The sequence below is a fragment of the Fragaria vesca genome, linkage group LG6 (assembly GCF_000184155.1).
Source record: "Fragaria vesca subsp. vesca linkage group LG6, FraVesHawaii_1.0, whole genome shotgun sequence".
NCBI lineage: Eukaryota > Viridiplantae > Streptophyta > Magnoliopsida > Rosales > Rosaceae > Fragaria > Fragaria vesca.
The window spans coordinates 21,265,284-21,285,857 of record NC_020496.1 but is presented as its reverse complement, the minus strand read 5'-3'; the positions used below and the strand labels follow the sequence as shown (position 1 = coordinate 21,285,857).

General features: G+C 39.1%; 3 protein-coding genes across 3 annotated transcripts; all 3 read right to left on the bottom strand.

Annotated features, from left to right (window-relative positions):
* Positions 1 to 1,388: 1,388 nt before the first annotated feature.
* LOC101310533 (putative syntaxin-24-like) lies at positions 1,389 to 2,440 on the bottom strand. Its single transcript, XM_004303451.1, has one exon. The coding sequence runs from the start codon at positions 2,318 to 2,320 to the stop codon at positions 1,628 to 1,630; it is 693 nt and encodes a 230-aa protein (XP_004303499.1). The 5' UTR covers positions 2,321 to 2,440; the 3' UTR covers positions 1,389 to 1,627.
* Positions 2,441 to 6,216: 3,776 nt separating this feature from the next.
* On the bottom strand, positions 6,217 to 7,402 carry LOC101310816 (putative syntaxin-24-like). Its single transcript, XM_004303452.1, has one exon. It carries the CDS (start codon positions 7,141 to 7,143, stop codon positions 6,451 to 6,453), a length of 693 nt encoding a protein of 230 aa, XP_004303500.1. The 5' UTR covers positions 7,144 to 7,402; the 3' UTR covers positions 6,217 to 6,450.
* A 10,919-nt stretch (positions 7,403 to 18,321) lies between these two features.
* On the bottom strand, positions 18,322 to 19,185 carry LOC101311109 (putative syntaxin-24-like). Its single transcript, XM_004303453.1, has one exon. It carries the CDS (start codon positions 19,130 to 19,132, stop codon positions 18,449 to 18,451), a length of 684 nt encoding a protein of 227 aa, XP_004303501.1. The 5' UTR covers positions 19,133 to 19,185; the 3' UTR covers positions 18,322 to 18,448.
* Positions 19,186 to 20,574: the final 1,389 nt, after the last annotated feature.

The following is a 20,574-nucleotide window of genomic DNA, read 5'->3' as shown; positions in this document are numbered from 1 at the left end:
TATTTTGTTGTGCTATTTGTTCTTGCAGAAATCTCATGTGAATTTGGATATTGAAGCCTCTCTTAACCAAGAGATCATTTGACTAACCAAGAAATATTTGAAATAAAGTCGCGTGCTAATCGAGAATAGCAAAACCACGGAAGTAGCTTTATAAAACTATTGTAGTAAACTTTCTAAACTATAACAGTAGCTTTTTTAAAGTACAGAAGTAGCTTTATACATAATTATATCATTGTAAAAAGTTACATAATTTTAGTATTTTTTTAATATCTGTACTAGTATCTTTTCAACACGATAATAATATTTTGTATATACAATCAAAGCGTTTTCAACTTCTATGCTAGTATTTTTCTCAATCTCTTATGAGTAGATTTTGTTGCTGGTGGTAGTAGTTTTTGTTGGTGGCGATAGTATTTTTTATTGGTTGTGGTAGTATCTTTTGTTGGTGGCAGTAGTACCTCTGGCTGCTGGCGGTGGTATTTTTGTTGTTGCTGACAATAGTTTTTTTGTTGGTGGCGGTAGTAGCTTTTGTTGGTGGCGGTAGTAGCTTTTGTTGGTGGCGGTAGTAGCTTTTGTTGCTATCGGTAGTAGCTTTTGTTGCTGGTGGCAGTAGCTTTTTTAGCTATCGGTAGTAGCTTTCTTTGCTGATGGCAGTAGTTTTTTTGCTATTGGTAGTATATTTTGTTGTCAGTGGTAGTAGCTTTCTTTATTAGTGGTAGTAGCTTTCGTTGCTATCGGTAATAGCTTTTTTTGCTGGTGGCAGTAGTTCTTTTTGCTATTGGTAGTATCTTTTGTTATCAGTGGTAGTAACTTTCTTTGTCGGTAGTAGTATCTTTTGTTGTCAGTGGTAGTAGGTTTTGTGGTCGCTAGAATCCTCACAGATGGTCGGCCGGAAAGTTTACCGAAGGTTGGCCGGAAAGTTCGTCGGAGGTCGGCCGGAGACCTCGCCGGAGGTCAATCGGAGACTATTTGTGGTTGTTGACTTTTTACATTAATGGCATTTTTGTAAATATAAGAGAGAAATTCTAATTTTTTGGTTGGATGGCAGTTTGTAATTTTGTTGAACTTTAATACCTAATATAAGACTGTATTTAGATTTGGGTGGACTTATGTGGGTAAAAATATTTAGGTGGACCTATATGGGAGAAAATGTCTTCAAATAGATTTTTATGTAATTGGCATAGGTAGCGGCTTTCAATTGAATTGGTCATTTTATTTTATTTTAAGTTTGGTCCCAATCTCCGCGTAGTCATTGACTCATAGACAATGACTTTAAAAATAATTGTAAATTACCGAAGACTTTTAACGTTTATAGCTTTGAAAGCATAGAAAAAGCATGGAGACGTTGAAAAGGTGTATAAACCAGACATCACAAGCGTCATGAGATAGCAAAGCACTAACCACTAAAATCGTCATTTATTTATAATCCAAAGATCTGATCACTAAATCGTCATCATCATATACTCATAATCAGTGTACATATGATATGTAACAGTAATCGTAACGCCAAAAAAAGAAACAAAAGAATAGTGTCTGGTATGAAAAATCACAAAGCAGAAGCGAAAAGATAAGAAGAAGACTGTATCAACAAGAAAGGATCTCCTCCTCGGCCGCCATGGATGACCAGCTAGATGGCTTTAAAGTAATCAATCTTGCACCGCTTGGTCTCGAAGGTAGTTGCGGAATTGCCATTCGTACTCAAAGGAACCTTCAAGTCACATTCAACTCTGGGTTTGAACTTTCCGGTCTTGATCCGACCGAACTTGAACCTAATCCTCAGATAAAGCTTCATCTCAATCTCGTATACCCCAGCACTGGTCTGCTTCTGATACTCCGACTGCAAATTGGACCCAACAAGCAACTGCTGTCCAGTAAACAGAGGGTTCAAAACGTTGGTGGTTTTGTGTCCTTGGTAAAACGGGGTGAGAGTGATCGTGCTGAACCTCTGGCCCTCGTAGTTGGCTCTGGCCTCGATGCGATCGTAGTAGATGCCGAGCTTCTTGTTAGGGTTTCGGATGGTGAGGTTGAGGGCGAGGTTGTAGTGGAGGTTGCTGTCAGAGGAGAAGTTGAATTGGGTGAGAGTGGCGTCGGTGACGTGAAACTTGACGCGGTTAGGTTTAACTATGAGCCAGAAGACGAAGAAGGCGAGTCCCATGAAGACGATGGCGGTGAAGATGAGCTTGAAGACGAGGCCGAAGATGCAGCTGCAGCAGCAGCCGAGGGGACCTCCGCCGCGGCCGACGCTTTGGTAGGAGTCCCTCTTGGGCGGGATGGATGGGCCGTAGTAGGAGCCATTCAAGCCTGCTTGTTTCTCCGACATGGAAGCTGAAGCTAAGATAAGAGAGAAGACTTTGTGGAAAACTAGTGAATGAAACGAAAGAGGTAAAAGAAGAGTGGAATGTGAGAAAGGTGAGGAGAAGTGAGAGGTTTATATAAGGGGAAGAGGGAAAGTGGGAAATGATCAAGGAAATGGTGTGCTGAGAGGGATTGTGTATAATAAGGAAGGAGATATGGCGAGAACGCGTTGGGTGGGTAAACAAAAATCAACGCGTTAATTAACGTTTACGGAAGAAGCTCTTATCTGAGGCTGCGTGTGGATGTGGATTCTGAAGGTGATACTAGACAAACCCTACTTACAATACGGGGATGTTCATTTCTTCGAAGCTTCCATGGCGATACCCCATCGACGTGGAGTCGTTTTTTGCTCTACTTCTGTTGATAGAATTACTTACAATACCAATCAATTGATAGCTAGCTATGAGGTAACAAAAATTTTCATATTTTTCATGGGGCTTTCTTTCAATTCTTTTTTCTCATGTATGTTTTATTTTTGATCTGGTAAACAACTTAAATACTACAATTAGTATTTCGTGAGTCAAACTTACAACCTCCTGCTTACTAAAAGAAGACTATGCCGCTAGACCAAATGTTACTTAGCTTTTTCTCATGTATATTGAAATTGTGATAGGATAAGAGTAATATGATTAACGTGATATTGACCAATCAGCAAATAGTAAATCAACATGAAGGCTCTTGGATATTGCATGAAAGGACTCTGCATATATAGCTGTTCCCTTCCTATAACATATCCAAAACATCAAAGCTACCTATTTCATTACATGGCATTAGGTAGCACATAAGCAAGTGAGATATTGGAAGCAGTTAAACAATGAAAAGATATTTGTTTAATGACTTTTTTGACAAGGTTGCTCTCCTCCTATAACAGATCCAAAACGTCAAAACTAGATATTGTTTCCATAGCATTAGGTACGCAAGCAATTCAAATATTTTATGAGCATTAGAGGCAGGGTGAACTTTGGAACAGAAGACACTGTCTGTCTGGTACATCTTTACAGACAATCAAGTTGATCGGTAACAATAACTTGAAATGAAACAATTAAATATTAGAAAGATATTTGTTTAATGACCATTTTTTAGTTTTAAAATTAGAAAATTTCACTAAAGTCACTTTCGTAACATTTTTTGTAACACAAGTCCACCTTATTATTTTTACCCATATAAGTCCACTTTTAAACCTAAACCTGTCATTTTATATTTACGATGTTCCTAAAATACCCTATTTCCCTGCAAATAAATTTTTCTCTCTTCTTCTCACGTCCTTTTCACTTCTCTCCATCTCTCTCTCTCTCTCTCTCTCTCTCTCTCTCTCTCTCTCTCTCTCTCTCTCTCTCTCTCTCTCTCTCTCTCTCTCTCTCTCTCTCTCTCTCTCTCTTCGTGTTCCTCCACCCTCTCTTCTCCGGTCTCGAATATCCGGCCATGGCGGCGTCTCAGGCCAACACCAGCTCGACGACGATGGCTTGGCACCGCTTGATAGATGACGAGGAAGCAGGCTCAACCTCGACGTCGCCAGATCGACGACAAAGCCTTGACCTCGACCTCGATGCCGCCGGCTCAACGACGACGCCTCGACCTCAATGTTGCCAGATCGACAACGCCTCGACCTCGATGTCGCGAGATCGACGACGACGCCTTGACCTCGACCTCGACCTCGACCTCGACCTCGACGCTGCCGGCTCGACGACGACGCCTCGACCTCGACGTCGCTCCTGACCTCGACGTCTATTACGTCCAATTCCATCGATGACAACTTCTGATTTGACCTCGACGGGATCTCTGAAACCAGATGGCTCGCCGGCTCATCCCGTGGCTCGTCTGGTCCTTGACGGCTATGATCGCCTTCTGCTGGCGATTCGAGATCCGTACAGCTTGGACTCCGCTGCTGACTCGATGACAAGTCCTGGACGACGCCGCTTCAAAGATATCGCCTGGAGGTGACTGTTCTGGTAAAATTCTGAGTGTAAATTTGCTACAATTCGTTTCTTTGGTTTTTAGAAAATGTAAACAAAGATTAGGATGATGTTTTCTGTTAATTTGATAGTGAGTGTGAGAAATCATGCACAGAATCATGTTCTGATAATGTGGGAGATGAATGAAATGAGATTCATAAGTATGTTTCGGCCTCATTGTATGATAGTATATTTTGAACAATGCGATAGTACATTTTCATCATTGTGATAGTATATTTTCCCCACTGTGATTGTCTATTTTTGACACATTGGTAATAGCTTTCATTATGCTTGGTAGTAGATTTTGTTGCCGAAAACATTAGCTATTGGTTTTGTTTGGAGGTAATAGTTTTAATTTGTTGATTGTGGTAGTAGTTTTTGTTGATGGTGGTAGTAGCTTTTGTTACTTGCGGTAATAGTTTTTGTTGCTGACGACAGTATCTTTTATGACTTCGTCAGAGGTTATTGGAAATCTCTTTGTAGTAACTTTTGTAACTAGGGGTAGTAGCTTTTATAGTTGGTGATAGTAGATAGTAGATTTTTTTGTTGGTGATAGTAGATTTTTTTGTTGGTGACAGTAGCTTTTGTTCTGCTTGGTAGTAGTTTTTCATATGTTCGGTAGTATCTTTTATAGGTGGTGGCAGTAGCTTTTGTTCTACCTTGTAGTAGTTTTTCATTTGCTTGGTAGTATCTTTTATAGCTTGAAATAGTAGCTTTTTTTGTTGGTGACAGTAACTTTTCATATACTCGGTAGTATCTTTTATAGCTGGTGACAATATCTTTTGTGACCTTGCCGAAGGTCATTGGAATCTCAGCATAGTAGCTTTTGTAGCTGGTGGTAGTAGTTTTTGTTATGTTCGGTAGTATTTTTTGTTACCAGTGATAATATCTTTTGTGACCTTACCGGAGGTTGTCAGAAATCTCACCATAGTAGCTTTTATAGCCGATGGTAGTAGCTTTTATAGCCTGTGATAGTAGTTTTTGTTGATGGTGACAGTATTTTTTGTTGTCAGTGGTAGTAGCTTTTTTTGCTGGCGGTAGTAGCTTTTGTTGCTATCGGTAGTAGTTTTCTTTGTTGGTGGCAGTAGCCTCTTTTGCTATCGGTAGTATATTTTGTTGTTAGTGGTAGTAGTTTTTGTTGCTATCGGTAGTAGCTTTCTTTGCTGGTGGCAGTAATTTTTTTTTCTATCGGTAGTATCTTTTGTTGTCAGTGGTAGTAGTTTTTTTTGTCAGTGGTAGTAACTTTTGTGGTCGCTAGAATCCTCACAGATGGTCGGCTGGAAAGTTCGCCGGAGGTCGGCCGGAGACCTCCCCGGAGGTCAACCGGAGACCATTTGTGATTGTTGACTTTTTACATTAGTGGTATTTTTGTAAATATAAGAGAGAAAATCTAATTTTTTTGGTTGGATGGCAGTCTGTAATTTTGTTGAACTTTAATACCTAATATAAGACTCTATTTATGATTGGGTGGACTTCTATAGGTAAAAATGTTTAGGTGAACTTATATGGGAGAAAATGTCTCTAAATAGACTTATATGTAATTGACCCTTTTAAAATTATGTGAGAAAAAACTAAAAATGGGGCTTCGAGAGGAGTTGACACATCGTTAATATGACAACAATGGTTGATATTGATTGTACAACCACCGGATGAACATCTTTCACCAGGTTTTACGTCGTGTGTTTGCTAGATTGTAAGGAAGGTGAATTTTTTTCACATTTATGATTTATTAGTTAGTTAGTCAGAGGGTGTGAAGATATAAAGATGTAGATACCACCCCACATAAATTTATGCCCAAAATACCAACCAAGGTTGTATAGTAGGTTTACGCAAATTTTAAAAAACCCTCTTGCTGAGCTTCTTGCTTCTCTTTCCAATACTCTATATGTAGATGTAAAATACTGTAATGAAAGTGACAAATTAGTTAATGAGTAATATAAAGAGTGCAAATGTAATATAATAACAAATGGAGGATCATAAATGTAAATACGTATGTTAGGGCCGAATAAAAAAATTAAAGAATATCAAAGACACCCACAAGTCCACAACCCGTATAAGAAAGCATAATGGAGTATCAATGCACCATCCACAAGAATGAAGCTAGGGCTCTCTTCTCCGCCGTGGACTAATTAACAGAAATAACTTATCGATAGTTGAAGAAATCAACTGAACACTTCTCAGTCTGAAAAGTTCCAACTAAAGTCCCATTCTGACTCACAGGAACCTTCAAGTCACATTCAATTCTAGGCTTGAACTTCCCGGTTTTGATCTTACCCAACCTGAACCGAATCCTCAGATAAAGCTTCATCTCAATCTTGTAAACCCCAGCAGTCTTCTGTTCATTAAACTCCTCAAGCAAGTCAGATCCAACAATCAATTGCTGTCCCTGAAACACAGGGTTCAATATGTTTGTGGTCTTGTGGCCTTGGTAAAATGGGGTCAGAGTAACCGTACTGAACCTCTGGCCCTCGTACAGAGCTCTGGCTTCAATGCGATCATAGTAAACGCCGATCTTCTTGTTAGGGTTTCTGATGGTGAGGTTGAGGGCGAGGTTGTAATGCAGGTTGCTATCGGTGGAGAAGTTGAATTGGGTGAGCGTGGCGTCGGTGACGTGGAACTTGACTTTGGTGGGGCGGACTATGAGCCAGAAGACGAGGAAGGCTAGTCCCATGAAGACAACAGCAGCGAAGATGAGCTTGAAAACGAGGCCGAAGACGCAGCTGCAGCAGCAGCCGAGGGGGCCACCGCCGCGGCTGGGGCGGTGGTAGGATTTGCTGGGCGGGACTGAGGGGCCGTAGTAGGCCCCGTTTAAGTGGGCTTCTTCTCTCTCTGCCATATATGGAGGCTGAAATGGAGCGATGGTTGTGTAAAAGTTAGAGTATATATAATCAAAACTTGCTAAATGATCGCTAAATGATCGAATGGGGTGAAGAAGACAAGAAGTAATGGAAATTATGAAGGTGAAGCGAGGTTTTTATAAGGGGTAGAGAGGGAGTGGGAAATGAAGATATTGGTGTGCTGCGTGCATATGTAGAATAGGGAAATACCAAGGACGCGAGGGGAAAATCAACGCGTTAATTAGTTGTTCATAGGAGAAGATTTCAATATTCCTTGCTGCTTCCATAGCGCCATATAGAGTGGTAGCTAGTATAATTGGCATGACTGTACGTAGCTTCTTCACACACACATGCTTCTTTTGTTAATCATATCTACCAATGTGATTAGACGCTTCCAACCAATAAGAAAAGCTTAATGTACGTACGTAGGAGGTGTCCGACTTAGGATAGCTAGGAAACGATGATTGCGCAATTAAATGGTGCTTATTATTCATTAATAGCAAGGTAACAACCGAAAAAGAAAAGGGAAGAGGGCGCAACTGATTACTCTATTCTGATAGCCATGGCATCAGAGATGAGCTAGGGTTTGAGAAACAAGAAAGAAAAGAGAGAAAGAGAGACGAACAAAATCTCAGAGAGAAAGGCTTTGATTATCTGGAAACTTGATTACAAAGAAATGAGTCTCTAAAGATATTTATACAAGAAGAGAAAGGAATGCTGTAACAAACAGACAAAGAAATGCAGCTGTAATGTAAACACGTGTCACACACTCATTACATCTCTCTAAAAATCTGTTATAACTAAATAACAGCAAGGTCAATATTGAAGGATAGTCAACACCCTCCCTCAACCTCAGCTAGGGAAGCTAGCCTGAGATTGACACAAAGAGTTCGAAATATAGGAGATGCTAGGCCTTTTGTAAGAATATCTGCAGTCTGTTCTGTTGTAGAAACATACTCAAGTCGAAGATCATTGCGTTGAACTCTTTCTCTAACAAAATGGCAATCATTGTCAAGATGCTTGATCTTAGAGTGAAATATTGGATTGGAGGCTAATGCTAGAGTAGAAAGGTTATCACATGCATTTGAGCAAAGGAGAAGAAGGAATTGCAGTCTTCAAATCACATAGTAAATGCTTGATCCAACTAATTTCTGCAGCAGTATTTGCCAAACTTCTGTATTCTGATTCTGTAGAACTCCTAGATACAGTGCTTTGTTTCTTGGACTGCCAAGAAACTGGACACAAACCAAGATAGACAACAAAACCTGTAGTAGAACGTTTTTGTATAACTTCACTAGCCCAATCAACATCACAAAAGGCCTTCACATTCACAACATTATGTAAAGCACCAGAGGAACTATAGAAAATTCCCTTAGCAATGGTTCCTTTCAAATATCTCAAAATTCTCTTAACAGCAGCATAATGCACATCTGTGGGATTAGTCATAAACTGACACACTGTATTGACAGCATATGCTATATCTGGACGAGTACTAAATGTTAAATACTGTAAAGCACCAATAATACTTCTATAGAGAGTAGAATCTTGAAGAGGAGTACCTTGATCTACAGTCATTTGAGAATGAGGAAAACAAGGAGAATTGCAGGTATTAATTGAGTCCATACCAGCCTTAATAGTAAGATCTTTTGCATACTTAGTCAAGTAATATGCCTTTTTGAACTCTTGTAATCTCTAATCCAAGAAAGTATGACAAGGATCCAGGATCCTTCATATCAAAAACCATACTCAACTTAGATATAACATCATGAATGCCATTTGAATCTGAACCAGTGATAACTATATCATCCACATATAATAGCAGTGCAACCATTCCAGCTGAAGTATGTTTGATAAAGAGAATGGGATCTGAATGAGAAAAAGTTAAAACCAGACTTGGTAGAAACTAGTAAATTTTTCATTCCAAGCTCTTGGAGCTTGTTTCAACCCATATAGAGACTTTCTAAGCAAACAAACACGAGTAGGATATTCTGGATCAATAAAACCCCAAGGTTGAGACATATAGACTTCTTCTTTCAAATCTCCATGTAAAAAGACATTCTTCACATCAAGTTGTCTTAACTCCCAATTATTCATAGCTGCAAGAGCTAATATGACCCTGACTGTACTATGTCTTACCACAGGGCTAAAAGTTTCATCATAATCTAGTCCCTTAGATTGACTAAAGCCTTGAGCAACCAACCTGGCTTTGTATCTGGAAATACTCCCATCAGGATTCTTCTTGACTTTAAAAATCCACTTACTTCCCACAATATTTCTATTTGTAGGACAAGGAACAAGAGTCCAAGTACCTTGTTTCAGCAAAGCCTCTATTTCCTCCAACATTGCTTGATCCCATTCTGCCTTCCCAGAAGTTGCTCGAAAAGATTTTGGTTCAATAATATCACTGACATCAGTAATAGCAGTAAAACCACTGAAATATGGATACTTAGAAAATAACTGTTGTTGAGCAATGGCAGAAAAACAGTAAAAATCTTCAAAACTTTTCTTTTTCACTATGCCATTCTTGGCACGAGTTAACATAGAATGATCATTATAGTTCTGATCAATAATAGAGGCAAGCTCTTGAGGAATATCATGATCCAAATTCCCTCCATACTGTAAAGCATTTAAATCAGGCTCATTAAGAGCAGAAACATTACTTGGAGAAACAGTATTATTAGAAGTAGCAGCACCATTATTAATGACATCAACACCACCTGTATTAGTAACAACAGTTACTATAGTATCAACACCAGTCGAATTATTTGAATCATATGCCAATATGTCAGCTTCACCTAAAGCATTTAAATCACTACCTGTTGAACCAACACTGTTTGAATGATGATCAGTAATATCAATATCACCTGCTGAAACTACACCACTATTTTCTGTGGAACCAATATCAGCTGATCTAGTATTTGTAGAAATATCTGTTATTGAGGAATCAACACCAATACTAGCAACTACATCATGAGCAGAAGCAGGAGAAGAAGTGACAGGCATCCACGGATGTGAAAGAGTAGTGAGAGATGAAGAGGAGAAAGAAGAGGGAAAGAAAGTAACTGGATCAATAGGGGAGGACTCTGAAAAAGGAGTATGATGAAAAGGAAAGATGGTTTCATAAAAAATTACATGTCTTGACATCCAAAGTTTATTTTGAGTGATACTGTAACAAAACACTCCCTTATACCCCAAGGCATAACGTAAAAAGACACATTGTGTCGTTCTAGGATCCAATTTGTCATGATTATAAGGTCTGAGATATGGATAACAACATGAACCAAATATTTTTAGCTGAGAAATGTCAGGAGGCTTATGGAAAAGAAGTTCAAAGGGAGAGATCATATCTAAAGATTTGCTAGGCATTTTGTTAATGAGATAACAAGAATGCATGAGTAATACTGTGAAACCAAAACTGTTTGGGAATACCAACTGTAGACATTAAGGAAATTGTTGTTTCCACTATATGTCTATTCTTTCTCTCAGCAACCCCATTTTGCTGAGGGGTATGAGGACAAGTAATTTGATGAACAATACCCTTTGAAGAAAGAAAATTATGAAAGGCCCTGCTATTAAATTCACCACCTCCATTAGTTTGGAGTATTTTTATTGTTGAATTGAATTGATTTTCAACAAAAGAACAAAAATGAACAAACTGGACAAAAACATCAGATTTTTTGATAAGTGGAAAAATCCACACAAATCTTGTACAATGATCTATGAAAGTAACATGATACTTGTGCCCTTCAATGGACAAACATGGGGCTGGACCCCATACATCATAATGCACCTTTGAAAAGGGCAAAGATGATTTTGACTCAGAAGGGGAAAAAGAAGTCTGTGCATCTTGCCTTCTAAACAAAAGAACACATTGTACTAGAAACCGAACTAGGAATTTTTATTTGGGAACTAGACAACATTTTAAACATGATAGGAGAAGAAGGATGACCTAGCCTTTGATGCCATACTGGAAATGAAGAAGCTGAGCTGACAAAAGCAGATGGAGAAGGTTGTGAAATTGATGATAGTGGTGGAGACTTGAAAAGAAATAATCCTTCCTCACTACTCTTTCCTTGGTAAAGAATCCTTTTGGATGCCTTGTCCTGCACAACAATGTTAGATTCATCAAGAGTGATAAAGCAATCATTATCTCTGCACAACTTTGTGAAGGACAATAAATTCATTGCTAAGTCAGGAACATGAAGAACTTGATTCAACTGTAAAACATGCTCAGCAAGTTTAATATAACTTGAGCCTGTATGAGCTACTTTTAAACCTGTACCATTACCAATGGTTATCTTGTTGTCAGAAGCATAAGGTTGAGCAACTGAAACATTCCTTAGCTCTGAAGTCATGTGGTGTATAGCACTAGAGTCACCAATCCAGGTTTCAGAGTTAGAATAAGAATTTGATGAAGCAGGAGGATGATTTGATGATGAGGCTTCACTGCTAGGATTGAATCCACCAGGAAAACAAGAACTAGAGGGGCAATTTGATATCACATATCCTCCTCCCTGTGTTTGCTGAAAAACACCGTTAGTATTTGTAGAAGATTGAGCTTCTAGAGCAGTAAGAGTAGAAGGAGGATCTGAGCCTTGATATGCAAAGTTGGTTCTATGAGAACAGTTAAGAGCAACATGGCCCTTGAGACCACAAATCTGACATGTAGGAATGGACAAGGATAATTTGCAGTTGTGTGACCTTTCTTAGAACAAATTTGACATTCAGGAGAAGGACCGTTATTTTGTGGCCTATATTGAGGTTGAGAAGACTATTGAGGCTTGGATTGAGGTTGAGAAGACTGTTGATGTTGTAATCAGGATTCTGATAACAGGTGCTTGTAAGATGACCATGTTTACCACATATCCCACATTTGTGAACCCTGAAGCATGTATCAACAGTATGACCTCGTTTCCAACACACAGAACATTCAACACCACTACCTGCAAATCTATTATCTTTCACTTTGCCATCAACTTTATCATTCCACCCTCTACCAGTACCATGTGCTCCCTCATTTGATCCATTATTGCCTCTAGCTACCATAGCAGACATGTTTGAAAGAAGAGAGAAACTTTCTTCAATTCTTCTTTCTACAGAAAGCAATTGAGACCTCAAGTCTTGGAGAGAAATAAGAGTTTCTCTACCCTCAATCACAATTCTCACAGTGGAATACTCATCAAGTAATCCATTTAGAATGACAATTACAAGATCTTCATCAGGAACAGACACTCCCACAGATAGGAGTTGATCTCTAGCACTCTTCACACGCTGCAGATATTTTTCAACTGTTTCACTTCCCTTGCCAAGCGTTTGTAACTCAGTTTTGAGTTGCATAATGCTCACTCTTGACACAGCAGAAAAATGTTCTTGAAGAGCTATCCAAGCTTGCCTAGATGTCTTACTTCCAATAATAACATCTACAATATCCTCATCCAAAGTAGCTATCAAAAGACTGAGAAGAGCCATATCTGTTTGTTTCCATGCCTTATATGCTGCAGTTTCTTCAGTTGTAACTTCACCTTCAGAAGCAAGAGCATATCTAGGCGGAGCAACCTCAAAGCCATAAAAAAATCCAAACAATCCATTTCCAACAAGAGTAGACTGAAATTGAAAACTCCATTTAATAAAGTTCCTTTCTCCAAGACGCATTGTAATGATGCTCAACAAAGAGTGAACATCAGAGTGTGAAAGACTAGGTATAGATGATGCACTTCGAGAAGCCATGAGAACCTTAGCTGCAAATGTCAATCTATCAGGAATACCACTAATACTAAAAATACTGATTGAGATCAGCACAAGTAGACACTTCTGCTTCAAAAAGAACAGCTGAAATGTGCACAAGTTTTACTCCCAATTGCACAACTTCAGATACTACAGATCACTAATTTTTCTCAACATAGGCACTGAAATAGCTCTAAAATTTTACCAAAGCTCAACTGAAGCACTCAAACCAGCATTTGCATCTAAAATTTCATCAAAGTTCAACTGAATACTCAAAATCTCTGTACTCACATCTAAACCTTCATCAAAGCTCAACTATATGCTCGAATTGTATTCTTCATCAGAATTTACTCTAATAAACTCAGATTTAGGCTCAGATTTGCTCTATTTTATCTCAGACAAGAAGCTATTTGCTCAAAAGAGACACTATATGCTCTAATTTTACTCTGATTTGCTCTATATGCTCATGATTTACTCCACAACTCTAAAATTTTACAGATTTCACCAAGAACTATGAATCGCATATTTTTCAAGGAATATGAGCAAAGAAAATCACCTAAGTGTGATCAATAAGCTCAGATCTGATGAAGAAATTAAAACTCTAATCAAGCTTCAATTAAGAACAAAGCCCCTGGTAACCAAATCGCAGCACAACGAGAGCTAGATCTGAACAAAAAACCAAAGAGAATGATTAGAGGAGAGTCAGAAGCATGTATCTCAGGTCTTGGATCTATTGGAGCTTTGATACCATGATAGCCATGGCATCAGAGATGAGCTAGGGTTTGAGAAACAAGAAAGAAAAGAGAGAAAGAGAGACGAACAAAATCTCAGAGAGAAATGTTTTGATTATCTGGAAACTTGATTACAAAGAAATGAGTCTCTAAAGATATTTATACAAGAAGAGAAAGGAATGCTGTAACAAACAGACAAAGAAATGAAGCTGTAATGTAAACACGTGTCACACACTCATTTCATCTCTCTAAAAATCTGTTGTAACTAAATAACAGCAAGGTCAATATTGAAGGATAATCAACATATTCCACCTACAATTACATAGTGACATACAAGAAAAATAACTCTATTATGAAATAGCATCATCGTCAATAGTGCAGTTTTTCCATATTGTTGCCACCGATATACAAGCATATCCGATGACACTGAGTTTCACTTTACCGCTAAGAAGCATGGATCATTTGATAAAGCAAAGAAATCGTTGCCTACTGAAAGCAAACAATTTACTTCCACTAGACGGTTAATTATTACTCAATTCCATTGCAAGAAACTCTTTGCCAACCTAGGGTAGACAAGGCAGTAAGGATGAATAGACAGAAACAACGTTCCCCACATTGTCGTACTAAGTAATGGTAGGATTATTAACGAGCTCAAATACTATCAAAGAAGCATAAAGCTAACTACAAAGTTAAGAAAGAAAATTAAATGTCTTAGACCCGCCAACCTAGGGTAGACAAGGCAGTCAGGATGAATAGACAGGAACAACGTTCCCCACATTGTCGTACTAAGTAATGGTAGGATTTTTAATTCAAATACTATCAAATAAGCAAAAAACTAACTACAAAGTTAAGAAAGAAAATTAAATATCTTAGACCCGAGGTCGAAGCCAAGCCCACAACTGAGTTAGGGTTCGGAAGCCCCAATCGATGACTCTAGCTCGATAGAACTATTGCACAGGCAACGCCGCCACCTCCATCCTACGTACCTTCAAGCCCATCTCGTAACCTTTGCTATCATCAGTCAACCCGAGTCCCCAACTCCAAGCAGAAGACCAAATTCGGGCCACATATGATAAGACCGATGATTTATTACGTATATCTCATCTGGTATCTGTAATTTTTTTTTTTTTGTTGACTGAAAGATATCCTTAGCGAGAAGACTCATGTATCAGTCGATGGCTTGTCTCAATTTGTGGTAACAAGCTTACAAATGATAGCTACCCCTCATTACAAATAAGCACAAATCAAAACCTAATACAAATGACTTCTAACCATACCTATCTAACTCCCATGTAATGATAATATTAGTCGCCTAAAGATAGCAATTGGTGTTCAACTAAATACTACAGAGAAATAAATAGTATAATTTTCGAACATAAGTCTAGGTAAAAAAACAAATAAATTAAGGTACCTCCTTGCTTTGTTTTTTAGTAGATCTCCTTGCCCTTATAATTAGGGCTTGCCTCTCCCCTATCAAACCTCGGGATTTGCCAGATGACACGGAATAACCAATTTCAGAGGCTTAATTAAACTTCTTCTGGTGCTTCGTATACTTGCTTCCCAATGACATACCTTTATGTTTCAAGGTTTTGATCGGTTTCTCTATCCAAAGAGATTCTTCAAGAAAAGATATGACTTTTCCATAAGATGAAATCACCTCTATCACATCCGTGTCATAGCATGCCAACCTTGGACCTTGAAGATCAAACCCTGAGTCCATATTTTGCACGAGTGGTAGCCCAAGCAACACAACCACCCTAGTCCCACTGCCTACTAAACCCAGTAACCTCAGCTCCCAAAACAGACCCTGCCAGCCTAGGCAACCTGCCAGACGGAACTAGGATTTCAAAATCGACTGGGCTAAACTTTCATTTAATAAAAACTCTTAAACATATGAAATTATGAATATACCTCTAGAAAATTGTTGAATGAGAGTTGACGGCTCATAGTTTAGTTGTAGATACACTTTAAATATTGATTGAGTTAAATAGGTTGCCTACTTTAAGGAAGAAAAAGAAAAACTAGGTTGAAGAGAAATGAAAGATAATCAAACACTTTATTTATGATTTTTAATGGGCTTTATTTTCAATTTCTAGTGAGATTTGCAATTAGACTTTTATGGTTAATGTGTATTACATGATGAAGTCAATCAAGTTTAGAATTCTCTTCTAAAAATGACACGGTTGTTTGGATGCCAGAATATTTGGCTGGGCTAAGGTTGATACAAATGTGCAATTTAGGATAATTAACCCTAGTTAATCTAAAAAGGAAAAAAAAGTTAATCTGGGCTACAACACATATACCCTTGTACTATCCTCCGCCCCTGCAACCCACCCAGTCTTTAGCGGTCAACCCTAGTTCAAAACTAAGGTTTCATGTCGAAAATCCTAGATGGAGTGTGACTGTTTCGATAGCCCCAAGCGCCGTTAGGGTTTCAGCCAGGAAATCACCCAACTTTTCAGACCCGTCTTTATCAATCATTGGCGCCATGCTACGTCAGGCCGACCCTGTCTCCCTCACAGTCAACCGTCGCCTACCTTCCGCCGACGTAGTCTCTGCCACCATCACAGTCTCCACCACATTATGATAGGGATATAACTTATGGTGGGAGACTTTGCTAAGCTAAAAGAACATCCAATAGAGAGTCCCATTTTTCTAGCTAAATTTGGTTACAAATTTACCTTATGGGTCATGACAATATTGAATATGGAGAGTTTTATTACAGCGGAGATGTTGAGATTTGTTTTTTTTTTTTTTTTTTTTTTTTTTTCTGTTTTTTTTGAAGGAGATCGATAGTGAGACGTTACAAATGAAAAACATTATAGGGGTTTGTAACTCTTTACCTATTGCAAATTAATTGGTTCATTGGGTGCTCAGATTTGATCAATTATATCATTTACATCCATTAACATTAAAACGATATTCGGACTGAAATTAGAAAATATAAAGAAAAGGGAAAATGCCCATTTAGTACTAATTGAAACTCCTTATTTCCCATTCCAATGATTATCTTTTGCATTAGCCTATTCCAATATAAGGTAACCATTTTTATGCCCAAATGCACAAATCTTTACTAAAGTCTTAACAAACCATATTATTTTAAGACTATTTTGCCCCCACCTCTTCAACATGAAAAGACTTGGCCGGAACCTCGGACTCCGGTCACCGGCTGCCGGACTCCGGTCACCGACCGTCGGATTCCGGTCACCAGAATTTCCCCGACCGTCAGATTCCGGTCACCGGAATTTCCCCGACCGCCTGATTCTGGTCACCGGATCTTCCCCTGTAACCAGTTACTGACCCCCAATAACCAGTTACTGACCAGTTAATGACCTATAATAACCAGTTACTAACCCCTAGTAACCAGTTATTGATTAATTACTGACACCCAGTAACCAGTTACTAACCCCCAGTAACCAGTTATTGATTAATTACTGACACCTAGTAACCAGTTACTGACCCTCAATAACTTTTAGTTTTTAGTTACTGACACCCAGTAATCACTTAGTTTTCAGTTACTGAAACCCAGTAATCAGTTACTGACCCCCAATAATCGGGTTACTACCCCCAATAACTTGGTTACTGATCCCCAATAATTAGTTACTGACCCCTAATAATCGGGTTATTACCCCAATAATCAATAAAAACACAAAAGAAGAAAGAAGATAGAAGAAGAAGAATAAGTAGAAGGTGATTTCCAAACAAAAAAAGAAAACCTTAAAAAAAAAATTAACTAACTCCCAGTAACTCTTAATGACCCTAATAATCAGTCAAACACATACAAACAAAGTATAGATCCAATACAAAGACAAGTCATAACCCAAATATAAACTAAACCATTTGCTCATCTATCACAATCAATAATTATCAGTTTATCACATACAGTACCATAGTCTGCATCATCTCATATTCTCTTTCATGTATGATGCATCATTCGCTTAACCTCCATCTTTCTCCTCCCTCCATGAGTATTTCTCCTTGTACCCAACAAAGGATTATGTGAAGAAAGCATTACAATGCTTAACCATAGATCTGAAATACTCCCTCCATGAGTATTTCTCCTTGTACACTACTCTTCTCACCTTCTCACCTTCTCCAACCACAACACCAATTTAACCTCCAGACCAACAACAACCATAATTTACCAACAATATCAAAGAAGGATCATATCCTACCTTCAAATCCCTAGCTTGGCCGGGGTTGCAATCCTCCTCCAGTAGCTCGAGATCCCAGAGATGGCTCGACCCCATGATCCTCGTCGGGCTCCTCGCCGGTGCGTCGTCCTCGTCCTTGATGTGGCGGTATGATCGGGCGGTGACGATGAATGACTTGAGGATCTATCCGGTGAAGGGAGAAACATCGATGAGAGAGAGAAGGAGAGAGAAAGAGGAGGGCGGTGATGATGGTGAGAGAGAGCAGCGATGATGGTGAGGAGAGAAGAAGAGAGAAGAGAGAGAAAGGAGAGCAGATCGGAATGAGAGGTGAGGGAGAAGAGAGAAAGATAATTAGGTAGGGGTACAAACGTATTTTTCGTAAGAAACATTGGAATGGGTTAAGGGAACTATTTTTCATTGAACTGGGCTTTACAAACCTTGGTTTTAGGTATTTGGACATTTTCCCTAAAGAAAATCGGGTTCTGCTCTACATTATAGAAAAGCGAAGTCAGTCCTCTTCCTAGTGAACCATGAAAAATGAATCTAATGAATTAATTAAATAGACGTTAGAGGAAATAAAAGAATCAAGACCACTATATATAGGACTCTCATGTGTCACAAGTACAGAAACCCTAAGGCATCTGAACAAAACAAAACTGAAGTCCCCTGCTCTGGCATAACACTACCAGAAATTGTTAATTGAAATAATCAATTGAACATTTCTCAGTCTGAAAAGCACCTAGTGAATTCCCATTCTGTTTCAAAGGAACCTTCAAGTCACATTCAATTCTAGGCTTGAACTTTCCGGTCTTGATTCTACCCAACTTGAACCGAATCCTCAGATAAAGCTTCATCTCAATCTCGTAAACCCCAGCACTCTTCTGTTCATTAAACTCCTCAAGCAAGTCAGATCCAACAATCAATTGCTGTCCCTGAAACACCGGGTTCAAAACGTTTGTGGTTTTGTAGCCTTGGTAAAATGGGGTCAGAGTAACCGTACTGAACCTCTGGCCCTCGTAAAGAGCACGGGCTTCAATGCGATCATAGTAGACGCCGATCTTCTTGTTGGGGTTTCGGATGGTGAGCTTGAGAGCGAGATTGTAGTGCAGGTTGTTATCGGTGGAGAAGTTGAACTGTGTGAGCGTGGCATCTGTTACGTGGAACTTGACTCTGGTGGGGCGGACTATGAGCCAAAAGGCGAGGAAGGCTAATCCCATGAAGACGACTGCAGCGAAGATAAGCTTAAAGTTGAGACCGAAGAGGCAGCTGCAGCAGCAGCCGAGAGGACCTCCGCCGCGGCCGGGGCGGTTGTAGTGTTTCGTCGGGGGGATTGATGGGCCGTAATAGGCTCCATTCAAGTGGGCTTGTTTCTCAGACATGGAAGCTGGAGGGAAGGAAAGAGAGTACAGAATAACGCAGCTGAGTGAATTGAACGGGTGAAGAAGAATGAAGTGCGAAGGAGATGAAGTGAGGGTTTTATAGAGAGCGAGGGAGAGTACGTGGGAAAGGAGGAATTGGTCTGCTGCGAAATACAGGGGGTGAGTAAAGAAAACTGACGCGTTAGAAGTCGAGGCAGCGTGTGTATGCAGTGTTCTTTCTTCCCTGTGCTCCGGCCCGTCGAGTCATTATTTGCTTGACATTCTCACCCGATACTCTTTGCCCTACTTAGAACAAATTAAGATTTGTCACACGTTGCCACCTGTACCAGGACTATGAAAATCGAGTACGTAAGAACTAAGAAGTTTAGGAAATGTCATAAATCTTATTTTACATATCATAGATCAGAAACTCCTACCTACGATATGAGAGCGAGGGAGAATTATAACATAGTTACGGATCAAAATTCAAGTGCAAATTTGAGTGAATTTCTATGGAATATTATGGTCCCAAAAGGTGGCCGGTAGTCCAAAATTACAGAATAATTACTATAATGAAAGACATTAATAACAGGAGAGATATTTTTTATTTTTTGATTGAAAACAGAAGAGATATTTGGGCAGTAATTTTGGTTGGGTTGTGTGGTAAACAATCAAGAACACGGAATTGATTAAATAAAGATGTTTTAATCTTTGGATCATGTATTTGAAAAAGTATGATAATGTAAAATAGAATGTAAAATTGATGTATATATATATATATATATATATTGTTCCCTTTCAGAGCAGTGTCTCGCTTTGAAATTAAAGTGTGGACCTCCTCGTTTTGCTCATTTTCAGGTCGCATTTCCACATCTCAACCGTACAATGTCTAGAATACAGTGTGTAGATTATTCCTGCAAAGTTTCATCCAATTTGAAGATCATTTGGGTACCGAATTAGATTAAATAAATCAACAGAACAAAAATTGTCCAAACAGATCCGTTCGTTATGATTACGGAAGCTCAAATGATCTTCAAATTGGATGAAACTTTACAGAAATGATCTACACACTGTGTTCTAGACATTGTACGATTGAGATGTGGAAATGCGACCTGAAAGTGAGTGAAATAAGGAGGTCCACACATTAATTTCAAAGTGGGACATCGCTCTGGAAGGGAACTGTATATATAGAAATGCGACCTGAAAGTGAGTGAAATAAGAAGGTCCACACTTTAATTTCAAAGCGGGACACCGTTCTGGAAGTGAACTATATATATATATATACCCGTTCTAGTGCGGACATCCGCACTCGGCTTAAAGTGCGGACGTCTCTCCGTTCTCCACCGGACGGCTCCGACGATGGCGCGCCTCAACCCGAGCGGACACCAGAGGCACTCCCCGACTACTTTCCTGCCGCAAGATCGATTTGAAGGTCTAGGCAGCAACCTCAAACCCAAAACTTC

Coding starts and splice junctions, on each gene's coding strand:
- LOC101310533 (XM_004303451.1), bottom strand. CDS start 2,320: ATGTCGGAGAAACAAGCAGGCTTGAATGGCTCCTACTACGGCCCATCC.
- LOC101310816 (XM_004303452.1), bottom strand. CDS start 7,143: ATGGCAGAGAGAGAAGAAGCCCACTTAAACGGGGCCTACTACGGCCCC.
- LOC101311109 (XM_004303453.1), bottom strand. CDS start 19,132: ATGTCTGAGAAACAAGCCCACTTGAATGGAGCCTATTACGGCCCATCA.